The following is a 14,753-nucleotide window of genomic DNA, read 5'->3' as shown; positions in this document are numbered from 1 at the left end:
TTAGGCTATCTCACTCTCTGAATTTCTCCTGAAAATTAAGATCTGAATAGAATTCCACAGGCCCCCTAAAAAGGGGAACCTATAAAATTATTGAGCTTGAGGTAGTAAATATCAGCTACTCATAAAGAACCTTCTTAACTCACATTTTATCTGAAATATATATCATGACAGTCAATGATTCTATACACTGTCTGGTATATAACCATCTCAGCTCATCTGCCATTTCTCCAATTAGATTTTAAACTCCATGCTGAGACTCACGTCTGACATATAAGTACTCAAAAATATTTGTTGCCGTATTCTCTAAAACTGCCTGTTTATCCAAAGACACCAACTGTGATTCTCTCATTTTTTCTTTTTCTGTAATTCTGTATACTAAGGAAATATGTCAGTGGCTTTGCTTTTCTCTACTGAAGATGATTAACTGCCCAACTGATCTTTGTTACATTATGTTTCCCAAAGGGCATCTCACTTTGATTCGGTTGACTGTTTAGTTTTTCCTTTATAGATCTGAGCTATTGAGAGGAGGTTCTAATAACACTTATGTCAAGGTGATACATAGTTTGCTATTGCTCCCTTAACAACAAATAGCATTAAAAAATGGGTGTATGACTTCACATCTTTAACAGTGACCTACGGGATTTTATATGGCACTGCTTTTCTACATTTATGTTTTACATTTTGCATTTATTTGAAAATTTCTCTCATTTGTTTTAATGATATCCCTTCTTAAATTAGACATTATGGTAATAATAAAGCTATTTCATGTGTGGTTTGTATTTCTTGGCTCTCCAGTGCATTCACATGCATTATTTCATTCTGCTCCTTAGCACAGGCAGGAAAAGTTTATTATACATATTTCATAGCCATAAAAACAGAGATACAGAGGGGGTCACAGATAGTTAAGAGCAAAGCTAGAGCCAGAAATTCCACCTTTGGCATCCTGGCCTCACTGCTAATCCACTGTATCAGTGTCTACAAGTACCGCTCCAGACCAATGCCAGGCTGTGTGCACACAATTGGCATGGAAGATTGCAAACAATACAGATATCTGTCCCCACCCTGCAGGAATCCGTATTTTTATAAATAAATGCAATTTAAAGCTAGTAATTGGGCAAAAAAAGAATAACCATTTGGTAAGAGTGTGGGGAAACAGGGACCTTTACATACTGTGGTGGAAGAGAAAACTGATATAAACTTTTGGGGGGATTACTGGAAAAGCCTAATGATGTAAATGAAGATGCTCCTTACTCCTGAAATTCCTCTGCTGGAAATCTTCTTGAAGGCATATGAAACAAGTATGACAATTTGTACAAAGTAGTTTACTGCGTAGCTGCTTAGAAATGCAAGATTACAGGGGGATGGAGAAAAGTCAAAGTCTATCAATGAGAATCAGTCAAAAAACATGGCACATCCACATGTAATGATAAGGAATACAGACACTGGAGGAGGATCACGGAGTCTGAACTCCTGCTAGAACAGACGCTAGGTTTGTGAATTGGGGTAAATCTATCTAAGCCTCAGTTTCATCATTTATATGATGAAGACAGTATTAACCCCTAACTCACAGAATTAAGGTGAAGACCAAACAAGATAATATGTATTAGGCATCTAGCACACTGCATGGTATATAAGAGGTACTCAATAAATGCTATGAGATTACTACTGCTACTAGTATAATTATTATCATAAGTTATGGGCCAGTAACATGATTTTAATTATTATTAGTAGTAGCTATAAAACATGAGATAAAGATATATACTGATAGGGAACTACGTCCAAGATACAATAAAGGAAAAGAGAATGTCCCCGATGCCATCAGAGTGCGGGTCCATTAATTTTAAAGGCACAGACAGATGTTCACTGCAGAACTTTTTACAATGTGAACTACCTCATAAGTAACTGCTAAGTAAGAGAATGAGTGGGTATAACGGCCACACCTCTTGTTGCTGTTGTTGTTTTTCCCTAGCAGAATAATACTTTGAAGTTGTCCAGGGCAAGCTTTCTCACAAATAAAGAGAAAATCTCAGCCATGTATAAGCAGACTAAGAGAAAGAAGGTGAAAATCCTGCAGAATGACTTCCATTAGTGAAAGCAGTTTCGGGAGCCCCTACAGGAAGCTGTCTGTGCAAGGTGTGAACGCAGAGGAAGAGGCTGCAGACATTTCCTTCTGCACTGAAAACACTGAGGAGTGAAGATACCCCCGGGTCATGGTTTTAATGTTGCTAGAACAAGTCTCCTAAAAACTGTCCTATCAATATTAAAACCATGACCCGGGGGTATATTTACTCCTCAGCCTCAACTAAGAAGTCCGTATGCAGCAACTAAAGATCCTGCACGCCGCAACGAAGATCCCGCGTGCCGCGACTAAGACCCGGAGAAGCCAAAATACATAAGTAAATAAATATTTAAAAACAGAAAAAAAAAACTGTCCAGACTATCCTCACGGCCCTGCATCTGGAAGAGGCTGACGGTGTCCAGGGCGAAGTGGTGCAGACTCTCCCATGAGTCCAGTTGCCAATGGACCAGTGTAGGGATCTGTGTGCTGACGTTCACGGTGGGGCCGCTACTGTATTTGTCAGGACTCTGGGTACGGAGGTCCACAGATATAAAGGGCGCTACCACACTGTTCTCCTCACGCTCTCTGCTACTTTTAGTATGCAGCTTTACAGAGCGCAAGGCTTTCAGAAGACATATGGCCTTATTCTAGAAGATACTTGTCCTTCCCCGAACACTGACAATATAATAAATAGAAAGAGAGGGGCGGACAGGGAGCAGCTGAGTTGAGAAACTCATCGCCTCTACTTTCTGCTTTTCCATATAGTCTAATCTTTTGCCATATTTTTCAATGATTTAAAATAAAAAACATTGCCACAGATAGAATGCAATCCTGAATTAGTCCTCATCTGAAATCAGATTTAGAAACTACTAATTTAGCCATACGTGGCATTTATTAAACTTCTGAGTGGGAATGGAAAGTCTGCACCAGGATCTCAAGGACACATCCGTGTTTGCACAGATAACTTCCTGTTCTGGGAAAGAAGAAACAAGGAAAGATACACTTACACATACAAGACGGTTCTTGTATCACCCACTTTCCCAGCATCGCCCACGGTTAGGGTGTCGTAGCCTCTTTCCAGCTCAAACTCTTCAAAGGCAAGCTTGATGACCTAAATCAAACACAAGAGAGAATTACTTAGCATAACAGGAACTTTCTGGACCTCACATAATGCAAATATCCAGTTGTAGTATTAATTTTGCTCCATAATTTCATTGTTACTTCAAATGATTTAAAGTTGCTTTTAAAAATAATGATTGTATATGAGAGCCCTCGATTATAGAATTTTATGGAATTCAAAATTGCTATTATTCCAAAGATATTTATCATCAGCTCTAAAAATGAAATTAACCCATATTGTATTGACACTTTAAATCAAATATTTATTGTCACATAGTGTTCGGAATGACCAAAACGTAAATCAGTATAAGAAAAATAAATGGGGACTACAGTTAATGAGATATATTTTGAGGATACCTAGAACACCACGGAAGAGATATTTTTAGTGTGATGTCTGCAGATTTCACATATGTTCCAATATTAACATATGAAAAAGACCTCTGAGGCTAGAAAGTTGTCCTCTACATTTAATTTTGCAAACCCTTGTCTTTTTTTTTCTTTTTTTTTTTTAATAAAGAACACTTTGTCTGGGTGGTCAACACCATTTATACACGACCAGTTTGTGTCTGACACATGGATATATTAGAATACTATGAACTTCTTTCTTCTCATAAAAGTAATGCTTCCTTTGCTGACCAATATTGTGATAAAGGGGGAAGAGAGTCTGAGGTGTCACAAAGTTAGGTTTGAACCCTAGGTGACAAGGAGAAATATATATATAGATGATAATAGATATCTGTAACATGAAGAAGAGAGAGAGGGAGAGGCTATCACAGACAGATGAAAGAGACAGATGGATGGATAGATAGATATGATGGATAGATGAGATAGGTAGACAAATGACAGAGGGGGAGAGAGAGGGAACAGGAAGTACAGAAACCATAATATTAGAAACACATTTTAATGGGATCTACTTCAGAGTAAATTTGAAACTCTGGAATCCTGTGAAAAACGTAAAATACCTGTTCATTAAACCTGAAAGAAAGACTTAAGCGGTACCAGGGGAAGGCAGGCTTCTGACTAATATCCAATTTGATGTGTGCAATACTGAGCAGGCTCTAACCAGGTGCTTTCCCAAGCAGTGCTAATATGGGATGCATTAATTCTGCTATTGGAAATTCTTACTAAAATTAGTGGTATAGCTGTTATGATTTATTTAAAAAATCTACTCTTTCAAATTTCAGCATTTGTCTGAATACGTTATTTTAGCAATCTAATTTGAAACAGGTGTAGAGGTTCATGACTGTTGCAGACCAGTATCAACATATGAAGCATATGAAGCATATGAAGCCCAACACCCAAGGATGGTTTTATTTCAATTTCTGTGTTTCCCATGGGCCGATTTATAAATGTCCATGGTAGTACAAGAAAGAATAAAAGGACTAAAGAATCATGCAACCTGGAGGTTCCCATCACCTTTTTTGACACATTTACTCTGTCTTGACTTGGGTAACAGCCTGCAGTGAAGCAATGATAAACCATTCAGGCCTGAGGGTCACAGCTGGCAGATTTGTAATGAGTCACAAATAGGGGGTCTCACTTCATAAATGTGTTTTCATTATGGGTGTAAAAATAACCATTTTGCAATTCTTTCAAGCCAAAGCAAAGGGTGTTGGAGAGGTTTCTGTCAGGGTTCAGACTCAATAATCCGCCTCTGATAGTCAAAGGACGATCTTTATGCTATTAATGCCCCATAAAAAGAGAAAAGGTAGACCCAATCTTGTGTAAAGAACCTTTAGTTTGTCAGAAAATATGGCACTCTATAAATATACCTGGTAGTAAAACAGAAATACACATCTGGAATGAAAGTTGCTGTCATTTCTCAGTGACAAGTGACGTTCATCGGAGAATTCATTTTTTAATAAAAACTGTATATAAGGAGTACAGCATGATGATTTGATGTACATATACATAGTGAAATGATTACTACAGTCAAGCTAATTAACCTGTCTCCTCACACAGTCACCCTTTGTGTATATAGTGAAAGCACCTTAAATCCATTCTCTTAGCAAATTTCTAGTAATCAATACTGTATTATTAACTATAGTCACCATGCTGCCCATTAGATCTTCAGATTTATCCATTCTTCATAATTGTAACTTTGTGCCCTTTGACCAACATCTCTCCATTTCCCCACCTTCTCATCCCTGGTCACCACTGTTCGGCTCTCTGCTTCTTTGTATTTGACTTTTTTAGATTCCACACATAAGTGAGATCATGCAGTTTCTTCCTTTCTGTGTCTGTCTTGTCTCACTTAATATAATGTCTTCTTGGTGCATCCAAGTTGTTGCAAATGGTAGGATCTCCTTCGTTATTAAGGCTGAATGATATTCCATTACATATATATACATCACATCTTCTTTATCCATTCATCCATTGATGGACACTTAGGTCGCATCCATGTCATGGGTATAGTGAATAGTTTTGCTTTATGTTTTGTTGTTGTTTTTTTTTAATGAATTTATTTATTTATTTATTTATTTATTTATTTATTTATTTATTTTTGGCTGTGTTGGGTCTTCGTTTCTGTGTGAGGGCTTTCTCTAGTTGCGGCGAGTGGGGGCCACTCTTCATCACGGTCCGCGGGCCTCTCACTATCACGGGCTCTCTTGTTGTGGAGCACAGGCTCCAGACACGCAGGCTCAGTAGCTGTGTCGCACGGGCCCAGTTGCTCCGCGGCATGCGGGATCTTCCCAGACCAGGGCTCGAACCCGTGTCCCCTGCATCGGCAGGCAGATTCTCAACCACTGCGCCACCAGGGAAGCCCCTGCCTTATGTTTTAAAGTGTGAATGATTCAGTGGTATTTAGTCTCAATGGTCCCTTTAGCTCCACATGTGCGCGCACGTGCACACACACACACGTGCTCTTCTGTGTCTTGACTGGTCCCTGCAGCTGGCCTTGTAGATGCTGCTCCACATCCTTCAAGTCTCTGCATGAAGTCTGTTCTTGATGGTGTCTCTCCCCTGCCCATTCTGTCCGAGACGTCAGTCTCTTTGTCAACATCCAGCCTATTCCCTTCATGATGTTGCACTTTTTGAAATTTCTTGCTGGTTTGCCTGTACCCTCTGCCTCACCTCCTTCATGGTACGTGCCCTGAGGGCAGGTGCTACGCCCTCCATCTGCTGAGGACAACTGACTCATCTTTCAGGATGTACTGAATACCTACTCTGCCCAGGTCCAAAGAGAAGATGGACCAAGTTCTAGCCTTCAAAAAACTTAGAGTTACAAGGGGTATCATGATAAACACAAAGTAATTATAGAAGTTTTAACTTTTCCAGACAAATATTCCTTAATGACAACAAATCAAATAGGAAGGAAAATGAAAGAAGGACAAAGTTCTAGAATTCTAAAAGCTTAAGACTCACAGGGGGTAGTATGATAAACACAAAACATACAGATTAAGGTTTCTTAATGACAACTGATGAAATCCTTTACTTTTTCAACTTCCAAACAGAATCTCAGAACTGTGAGAAAAAGATGCTGTTCAGTCTAGACTCTGGTGTAATTTTTAAAATACATTCTTGGTATTTTGTAATATGTTCTTTTTTCCTATTTAAACTAAAAAGACCCCAAAATTTTGAACCATTTCTCCTTTCCCTACCCACTGCTTCTGGCAACCACCAATCTATTCTCTGTATCTACAGCTTGTTTGTTCTGTTTTTTAGATTCCACATGTAAGAGAGATGAGACGGTATTTGTCTGTCTCTGTCTTTGACTTATTTCACTTAGTATAATGCCCTCCAGTTCCATCCGTGTTGTGGCGGGATTCATCCCTTTTTATGGCTGAATAATATTCTTTTATACATAAAGTACATATGGTGGCAGGGAAGTAATGGAGTTAAATTACATTTGCTTATATTTTCTTACTAGAGGATGAGGAGGGTCAACAGTTCAGTGTGACCAAATGTGGAATATAGAATCTAAGCAGACTTAAAATTACTTGATATTCTGACACCTCTGTTTTCACAGGAGGAAAATGAAAGCCAGGGAAGATGAGGGCCTTATCCTGCAGTTATTAGTGAGAGGTTTAGATCTCAAACTGGGAAATCCTGAGTCTCGATGTAGTTTTTAGATTGTTTCCCACACGTTCAAATACAGATGAAGAAGATAAGAGTAGAGGTTATAAAACTTGATTCTATTTTCAAACTTCCTTCTTTCTTACAAACTACTCATTTTAAAGTATTTCTTCGAAAGTTTTAGCTACTGTAGTCCTGTTTTCTTTCTCTGATCCCAATCTAATATGCTTTAGTACTATAGCAATGTGGCAGTCATTTCCTACACGCCAAGTTTGTCTCTGGTAATTAAGCATCTCTAGGAAGACTCTGCTGTGTGATGACAGGTGGTCCAGTGAAAGACACCGCAGGCCAGCGAGAGGAAGGTGCAGGACAGGCCATCCTCAGGGTGCGGGGGGTGCCCAGGGAAGGAGCCTCAGATGCGGAAGATAAGGAACATCTTCCAGAGAAGGTGGCATCTAGGAGCTAAAAAATCTAAACAGTGGCCTGAACCCAGGTGCTGGGGGTCCTGAAGCCTGCCCCAGGAGTACCTCAAAGAGTGATGCCAATTGCTAGATACCTGGAAAAACAACAGCCCAATCCGAGGTCTCATCTAATTTGACTCCTTAATTTGTGCAAAATTGGTTTGTTCACTTTACAAACATTTTTAGTGGATATTCAACTATTTTTCTTCAGCATCTAACCAAATTCTGTTAACTATTATCCTTGCATAATAGAAAGTAGCCAAAAAAATTGATTGTGCTCAAAGTGTAGTACAAATTAGCAGAATTGCTTCTCAGATTTTTGTTTATTTTTTTAATGGTGCAAAGATGCTAATTTTTCGGACAGAAAGGTTAAGGGGAAAAAGCACACAATCTTAAATGAGAGAAAAATAACTTGGGAAATTGGGCAATTTTGCAGGGGATAAGTATGAAAAAGAAAACAGAATTTAGCTATTTAATTGTGATTACGTAAAAACTGCAAGAGCCTTAGCAATTAAGAATGTTATATTGGGACTTCCCTGGTGGCGCAGTGGTTAAGAATCCGCCTGCCAATGCAGGGGACATGGGTTCGATCCCTGGTCTGGAAAGATCCCACATGCCACGGAGCAACTAAGCCCGTGTGCCACAACTACTGAGCCTGTGCTCTAGAGCCCACAAGCCACAACTACTGAGCCCGCGTGCCACAACTACTGAAGCCTGGGCGCCTAGAGCCCTTGCTCCGCAACAAGAGAAGCCACCACAATGAGAAGCCTGCACACCGCAACAAAGAGTAGCCCCCGCTTGCCACAACTAGAGAAAGCCCACACGCAGCAGCGGAGACCCAGTGCAGCCAAAAATAAATAAATTAATTAATTTTTTAAAAAAATAATGTTATATTGTCAGAAGAACTTTTTTTTAATTTTTGTTTTGAGATACTCAATTTTCTAAATAGAAAAAAGAGAAATATACAATGACAGAGTGGTAGAATTGATACAATACTGAATTTTTAAGTATTAATTTAAAACAAATATGAAAACATTGTTCCGAAAAACAAAATGGAAGTACACTACGTATTCACAATTCATTAGGGGAAAAAAAGCCAGTCACTATAGGCCCATTCAAATAAGGAGCCCATCTCACCTGACTCAATTAAGCCAGAGGAATCCAGATGTATCAATTCATACACACACACACACACACACTCACACACACACACACACACACTCACACACACACACACACACACACAGAGACACCCCATATGGATCACTGGGCTTCCTCATCAGAAGTTTTATTTCTTATGTGCCTTTTGTTTCAGTGTCATCTTTAAACTACATTAGGGGGTTTTTTGGATGACATGTTTCTGCCCAAAATTGTGATGGTAGGAAGAGATACAGAATAAGAGGAAGATTTTATAATTTTCCAAGATGTAGAACTAACAGCACAAAATAAATAAGTAAAAAGCCCCTACATCTTGGAAAAAGCTAACTCAGAAATGCCTTAATGAATGACAGTAGGGTTGAAATCAACAGGGTAGGGAATAAGGACTTGGACCACAAGGGGACAGAAACTGATAAAAAGAAGTCTTAATAACCTGATCCATTCAATTTCACATTATTTTTCAGAAGAAAGACTTTTCAAACTGTGAATTTCCTCCAAAAGGACGTAACTCTATACCTCACATCTGAAAGGAAAATTCACACTTTCTTATGAACCAAAAATTATGAAATGATTGTTAATAAATTTTAAGTGTTTTAGCCTGAGGTTCTAAGGACCAACCATGAAACAACTGAAAAAGTATAATTAATTATAAAGAGATGTTCTGTCCAAATGCACGTACCACAGAGCCTGGGTAATGCACATCGGTGTTTCCCACAGAAAAATACATATAATGTTTCATATCTGTAAATTACATATACAAACGGCCAATGATATGTAATATGAAATTACCAAGATTTGGTTCCAACCTAGAGAGAATAGTACTTTGAAAGAAACAATTTAGGAAAAATATATTATTTCTAGGGTAGCCTTGACTTATATCTAGCCCCCCATATAAACTCTAAATGTCTTTTAAAACTAGAGTTCAATGCACCATTAACAAAAAGGAGACATATATTATTTCAAATGTAGCTGCAATATTATTAACCTGTGCTACCAAGAGTCAAATTAAACAGGTAATCAGTGGAAGAAAATAGAAAACACTCAAACAGGCAGAACAACATGTAATTTATCCATCGGCAGCCGTTTGGTCATGTTACCACATCACAAGAAACGAGGAACTTGGTGTCCAGATCCTGGACCCTCCCACATGGTTTTCTAGAACTTTGCTGATGTCCATCCTGAAGGCTTCTGCCAAGTCCCTTCTCTCAACAGTAACTAAAACATAAATTACCTTAATTCTCTCTGTGCTGCCCTTACATGGACCCTTTGTCTCTGAGATCAAAACTCCTAAGAATGCAGGTGCACGCCGTGTGCAAGGCACGGAAAGGGCCCAAATCTGCTTCTCCTGCTCCCTCCTCCAGGCCCACACTGTTGCTGGAAAGCCGCACAGAGCGAGCAAGTCCAAGCCCACCGAAGTGAGAGGGGATCCAAGCCCTGCTGCCCACCCCGCGGGGGCCTGAAAGACTTGCGTCCCCCTCCTACAGCCTCCTCATCTGTAAAACCAGAGTGACATCATTTCCCAACGGGGGTTGAGGATTAATGGGAGGATGCAGGTCAAGTGTGTGCATCTTGCAAGGGTCCAGCAGGCACTGGGTTAGCGGTGGTGTGTTCAGCACCACCGTTATCGCTACCTTTCATAGCAAACTCTTCACTGCTACCAGGCCAGGCCACATTCCGTCACCAACTTGAGGGATTCTGTTATTTCAAACCTCACAAATCTTTAAAACCAAGGAAAATCCTGTCTCTCGTCTTTCTGACACATCGATTCCTAACTCCAATTTTATCCAGAAAGGAATCCTTTATCTTTTATTTAAAAAAAATTTTTTTTTTATCCTTTAACTTCCAGATAAATTTTTCCATCTACACACCTCCTTCTTTGTATCAGTAGAATTGTGCTTCTCGTAAGAAGCTTGTCTTGGCAAAATACTTAGATATGATACTATGGATTCTCAAGGATTAAAGTAAGATCCATAAAAACCTAAGGAAAGAAGCAAGTGGGGTGTTGGGTGAAGATGACAGAGACTAACATTATAAAGAAAATCCCTCAAGCAAAAATCATCAAAATGCCAATAAAACTGTCAGGGACATAGAACATTTACAGTACAACAAAGACTAACTAGCTCACTGGGAAAGTAAGCAAACTCAAAGGCGGTGATGGAGGAACATTAAAAATGGTTTACCGTGTAAAGTAAGAGAATAAACCAGTGAGATCTCCAAAAGAATTTCATTAATCCCTGAAATGAAGCAACCAAAGAATCACAAGCATTGTTTGGAAAATTACTGAAATACATTCTCAGATGGATGAAAGAAAGTAGCATATTTATTAAAAATGAGGGACTGGGAATTTGAGAGTCACAATACAATAACCGCTAAAGAATAAATCAGAGAGCTATTAGATGTGGTAAAATGCAGAATTAACATTTACAGAACACTGAAATCTATCAACCTAGGATATGTGGAGCAACTTAGCTGGAAATTTGAAGGCCTAAAAGATGAAAGGATTGCAAGAGAAAATTATAGATCTATAGATAAAAGCAGAAGATATTGAAGTTTGTGAAAAATAATTGCAATGAAGGGTGCAGAATTAATAATTAAAGAAATAATGGAAGGCACATTTTTTTTTTTTACAACTGATTAAAGTTTTGAGAACAGACCTTAAAATGGCTGATTATGGCCCCACTTAAACAAAATAAAGCAACCATAGAAAAATAGGAATACATCATCACATAGAACGGTTTAACTCTAAGAAATCCAAAAGAGTTCCATACACAAATACAGAAGAATTTAAAGAAATGCAAATCAGAGTTAGTTTTGTTTTTCTATGATACAATAAAACCTTAGAGATGATGGATCAACAAGATTATGAGTCTCAGATATAAAGAAAAAATATGTCCTTTTTACCGTGTTTATTCAGTGAAGAGGTTACTTTATGTGGGAAGGAAGAGAAAATATTTTGCAGATTTTTAAATGTCTCTGGTATTTTACTAACACACTCTTTATCTCCAACTTGGCTGAAAGATACTTCAAACGACAGGATTCATTTTAAAGAGTTACCTAAATGGCATTTTGTTTAAATATGAAAAGAATGATCTAAAGAAAGTTATATAGACTAGAAAGGAAAGGGTTGAGTTGATAAAAATAAAAATATGTACATTAACTTCTACATATTAAGTAATATAGTTAAACAAATAATGAGGCAACATATTTACTTCTGGGATTGAGCCCTGGATCTCAGAGGTGGCCTCCCAAGGTGGCTCGTTAGTGATACAGCCATTATAATTTATTTTTAAAATCTACTCTTTCAAATTTCAGTGTTTGTCTGAATACATTATTTTAGCAATCTAATTTGAAACAGGTGTAGAGGTTGATCACTGCTGCAAACCAGTATCGACATTGCATATGAAGCCCAGCACCGGAGGATGGTTTTATTTCAATTTTTGTCTTTCTCATGGGCAGATTTATAAATGTCCATGGTCCCACAAGAAGGAATAAATGGACTAAAGAATCACGTGACCTGGAGGTCCCCATCACCTTTTTTGACACATTTACTGTCTTGACTTGTGTAACAGCCTGCAGTGAAGCAATGATAATGCATTCAGGCCTGAGGGTCACGGTTGGGTGATGTGTAATGATACAAAAGGTGGAAATGAGGCAGCCACGGAACCCCACGGTAAGCCTGCAGGGAGAAGCTGCCATCTGGACATCAGTGGACCCGGTTCTAATGTGATAGCTTATCTGTCAAGGATGCCAGCAATAGCTGCTTTGGTGAGGCCATTCACATGCCTCCACTACAGCTGCCACCCACCTCTGCCTCCTGAAGAAGGGAGCTTAGGAGAGCTCAGGGTCTAGAGGTGTACAGGAGATGGAGGGGTCTACACCTGTGTAGAGAGGAGAAGGCACAGGACAGGAAAATACTGACACTCTCAGTGTATGGGACGGGGGAATGAAAGACCTACAGACCTGCTCCAGATCACGCCCTACAAAGTGGCAGTTACACAAACATTTTACATGGTTCATTCACTCATTTTTTATTCATCTTCAGTTCTGTCTATAAGTCTCTCCCATTTTAGCAGGAAATCTCTAGAAATATCCAAATTTCCATCAAGAAAAAAACAGATCAAGTAGAAATAGCTAATGATGAATATTAATTAATGCTTCAAACTATGATTTTTAGGAGTAATCTATTATTTGACCCCAAATTTTTGCCTTGATGGACAAGACAGAATTGTTCTCTTCTAAGCTCCTGGACTGTACTTAGTTTGCCTCTCACTAGAAAGTTCTCTCTCGCGTCCTGGGCATGGCTGCCCCTCTGACTGGGTCCCAGTTTGAGTACTTTTTTCTCAAGGGTCTTCTTTGACCCTGTGAATATCATCCTTACTCTATCCACTAGCAGTCATGGTTATTCCCTAGTTTTATTCCCCCTGAAGTCTCTTAACATTATCTGAGATTTTTCTATCAATCATCATCATCTGCCTATGTACCTATCTATGTATCCATCTATGTATCTATGCATCTATCTTTTTATCTATGTATTTAGTATGTATGTATGTATCTATCTATCTATCTGTCATGTGTCTGCCCATTTTCTGTCTTTCTCACTAGAATGTAAAATCTAAGGAAACAGGAGTCATTTTTGTTTTCTGTTTTCACTGCTGGGTCCAGCACAATATGTGCTACGTATTAAGTGCTGCATAAATATTTGCGGAACCAGCACGCCTACCTTTCCCTTGTGTACCATTTAACATAAAGAACCTGGGACTACCACATATATACAGTGTGTAACTTTAGTCTCTTACGCTAGTCAACGATTGATGGCCTCACATTAGCGTAAACCAGAATAGCACTGAAGGTGTACAAAGCAAAACCAGGTTGATGCCCTCCTGAATAAGGGACAAAAATTTTACTCACAAATATCTTGTAACATTCCTGCATGCTAGAGGATTTTAGAAGTTGGGTAAGAGTGAGTTATTTTATGGGCATACTTACCCTCACCTACTCCAGACCTAAGAACTGCTAACTAGTAAACTACTTATTCATGAATTAGATTTTATTCATTAAACTCATAAGATTTCATCAGTGGTTCAACTTCTTAGTTTTACTGAAAAAAAATACAAAAGAACTGTTCTTGTTATGTCACTTTTTAAATTAGTAGAATAAAGACTCCTTTTAATCTTGATACACAAGGATTCCTTCTGACATTTTATGCTAGAGCAAAACTTGGGCAACAGTTTGTTCTAGCTACCAAACATGCAGGGGAAAATCTACTCAAACATCCTGGATCTGTACACATTTATTTCCGAAAATATTCTGCACACTGCTTACCCACTGTTTGGCCTATAGCTACCCATACCAAAGGACGCTAATTGAGAACCATAAAGTTTATTTCTGTGGTCACAGATGAATGGTCATTTTATTGGGATTCTGACAAAATATGTATTCTAGGTATAGCAAATGATGTAGTAAGAGACACACTGGTGGTCACTGCAGGTCTTGAACCTCATCTGGCTTTGAATGTTGGCTTTGCAATCTACTAGCTGTATGATTTGCATAAGTAAATTCAATTCTATATGTTTCCCTTTCCTCATCTGTGTGACAGGCAGAATAATATCACCTATAGGATTATTGTAGGGAATAAAGGAATGACTATGCATAGAACACCTAAAATAGCACATGACACACACTACACATTCAGTGAGTGCCAATTATTTCTTCTAATTCAAACACGTGCCTTGGGTTGGGCTTTGTCAACAGTCTGCTAATTGTTCACTCTCCTTTCACTCAATTTACCCATCGTATGCATCCTTAACGATCCATTATAATTTTTTCTTTAAACAAATTTGAACACACTGTTCTTTTCTTGAAAATCTGCACTATCTCTCTACCATATCCATAAAGTTTAAATTATCTTGTAGCAGATTTCTCAAAACACTGTCCATAGA

General features: G+C 38.6%; 1 protein-coding gene across 1 annotated transcript in view; it reads right to left on the bottom strand.

Annotated features, from left to right (window-relative positions):
- The window catches only part of CSMD1 (CUB and Sushi multiple domains 1), a 1,821,542-nt gene that overhangs the window by 426,239 nt on the left and 1,380,550 nt on the right, over positions 1-14,753 (bottom strand). Inside the window, exon 11 of the mRNA XM_036838958.1 lies at positions 3,067-3,170. Coding sequence (XP_036694853.1) covers positions 3,067-3,170 — 104 coding nt within the window. The remainder of the gene's footprint in view (positions 1-3,066; positions 3,171-14,753) is intronic.

The sequence above is a fragment of the Balaenoptera musculus genome, chromosome 21, assembly GCF_009873245.2.
Source record: "Balaenoptera musculus isolate JJ_BM4_2016_0621 chromosome 21, mBalMus1.pri.v3, whole genome shotgun sequence".
Lineage (NCBI taxonomy): Eukaryota > Metazoa > Chordata > Mammalia > Artiodactyla > Balaenopteridae > Balaenoptera > Balaenoptera musculus.
This window is presented reverse-complemented; position numbering and strand designations above follow the sequence as displayed.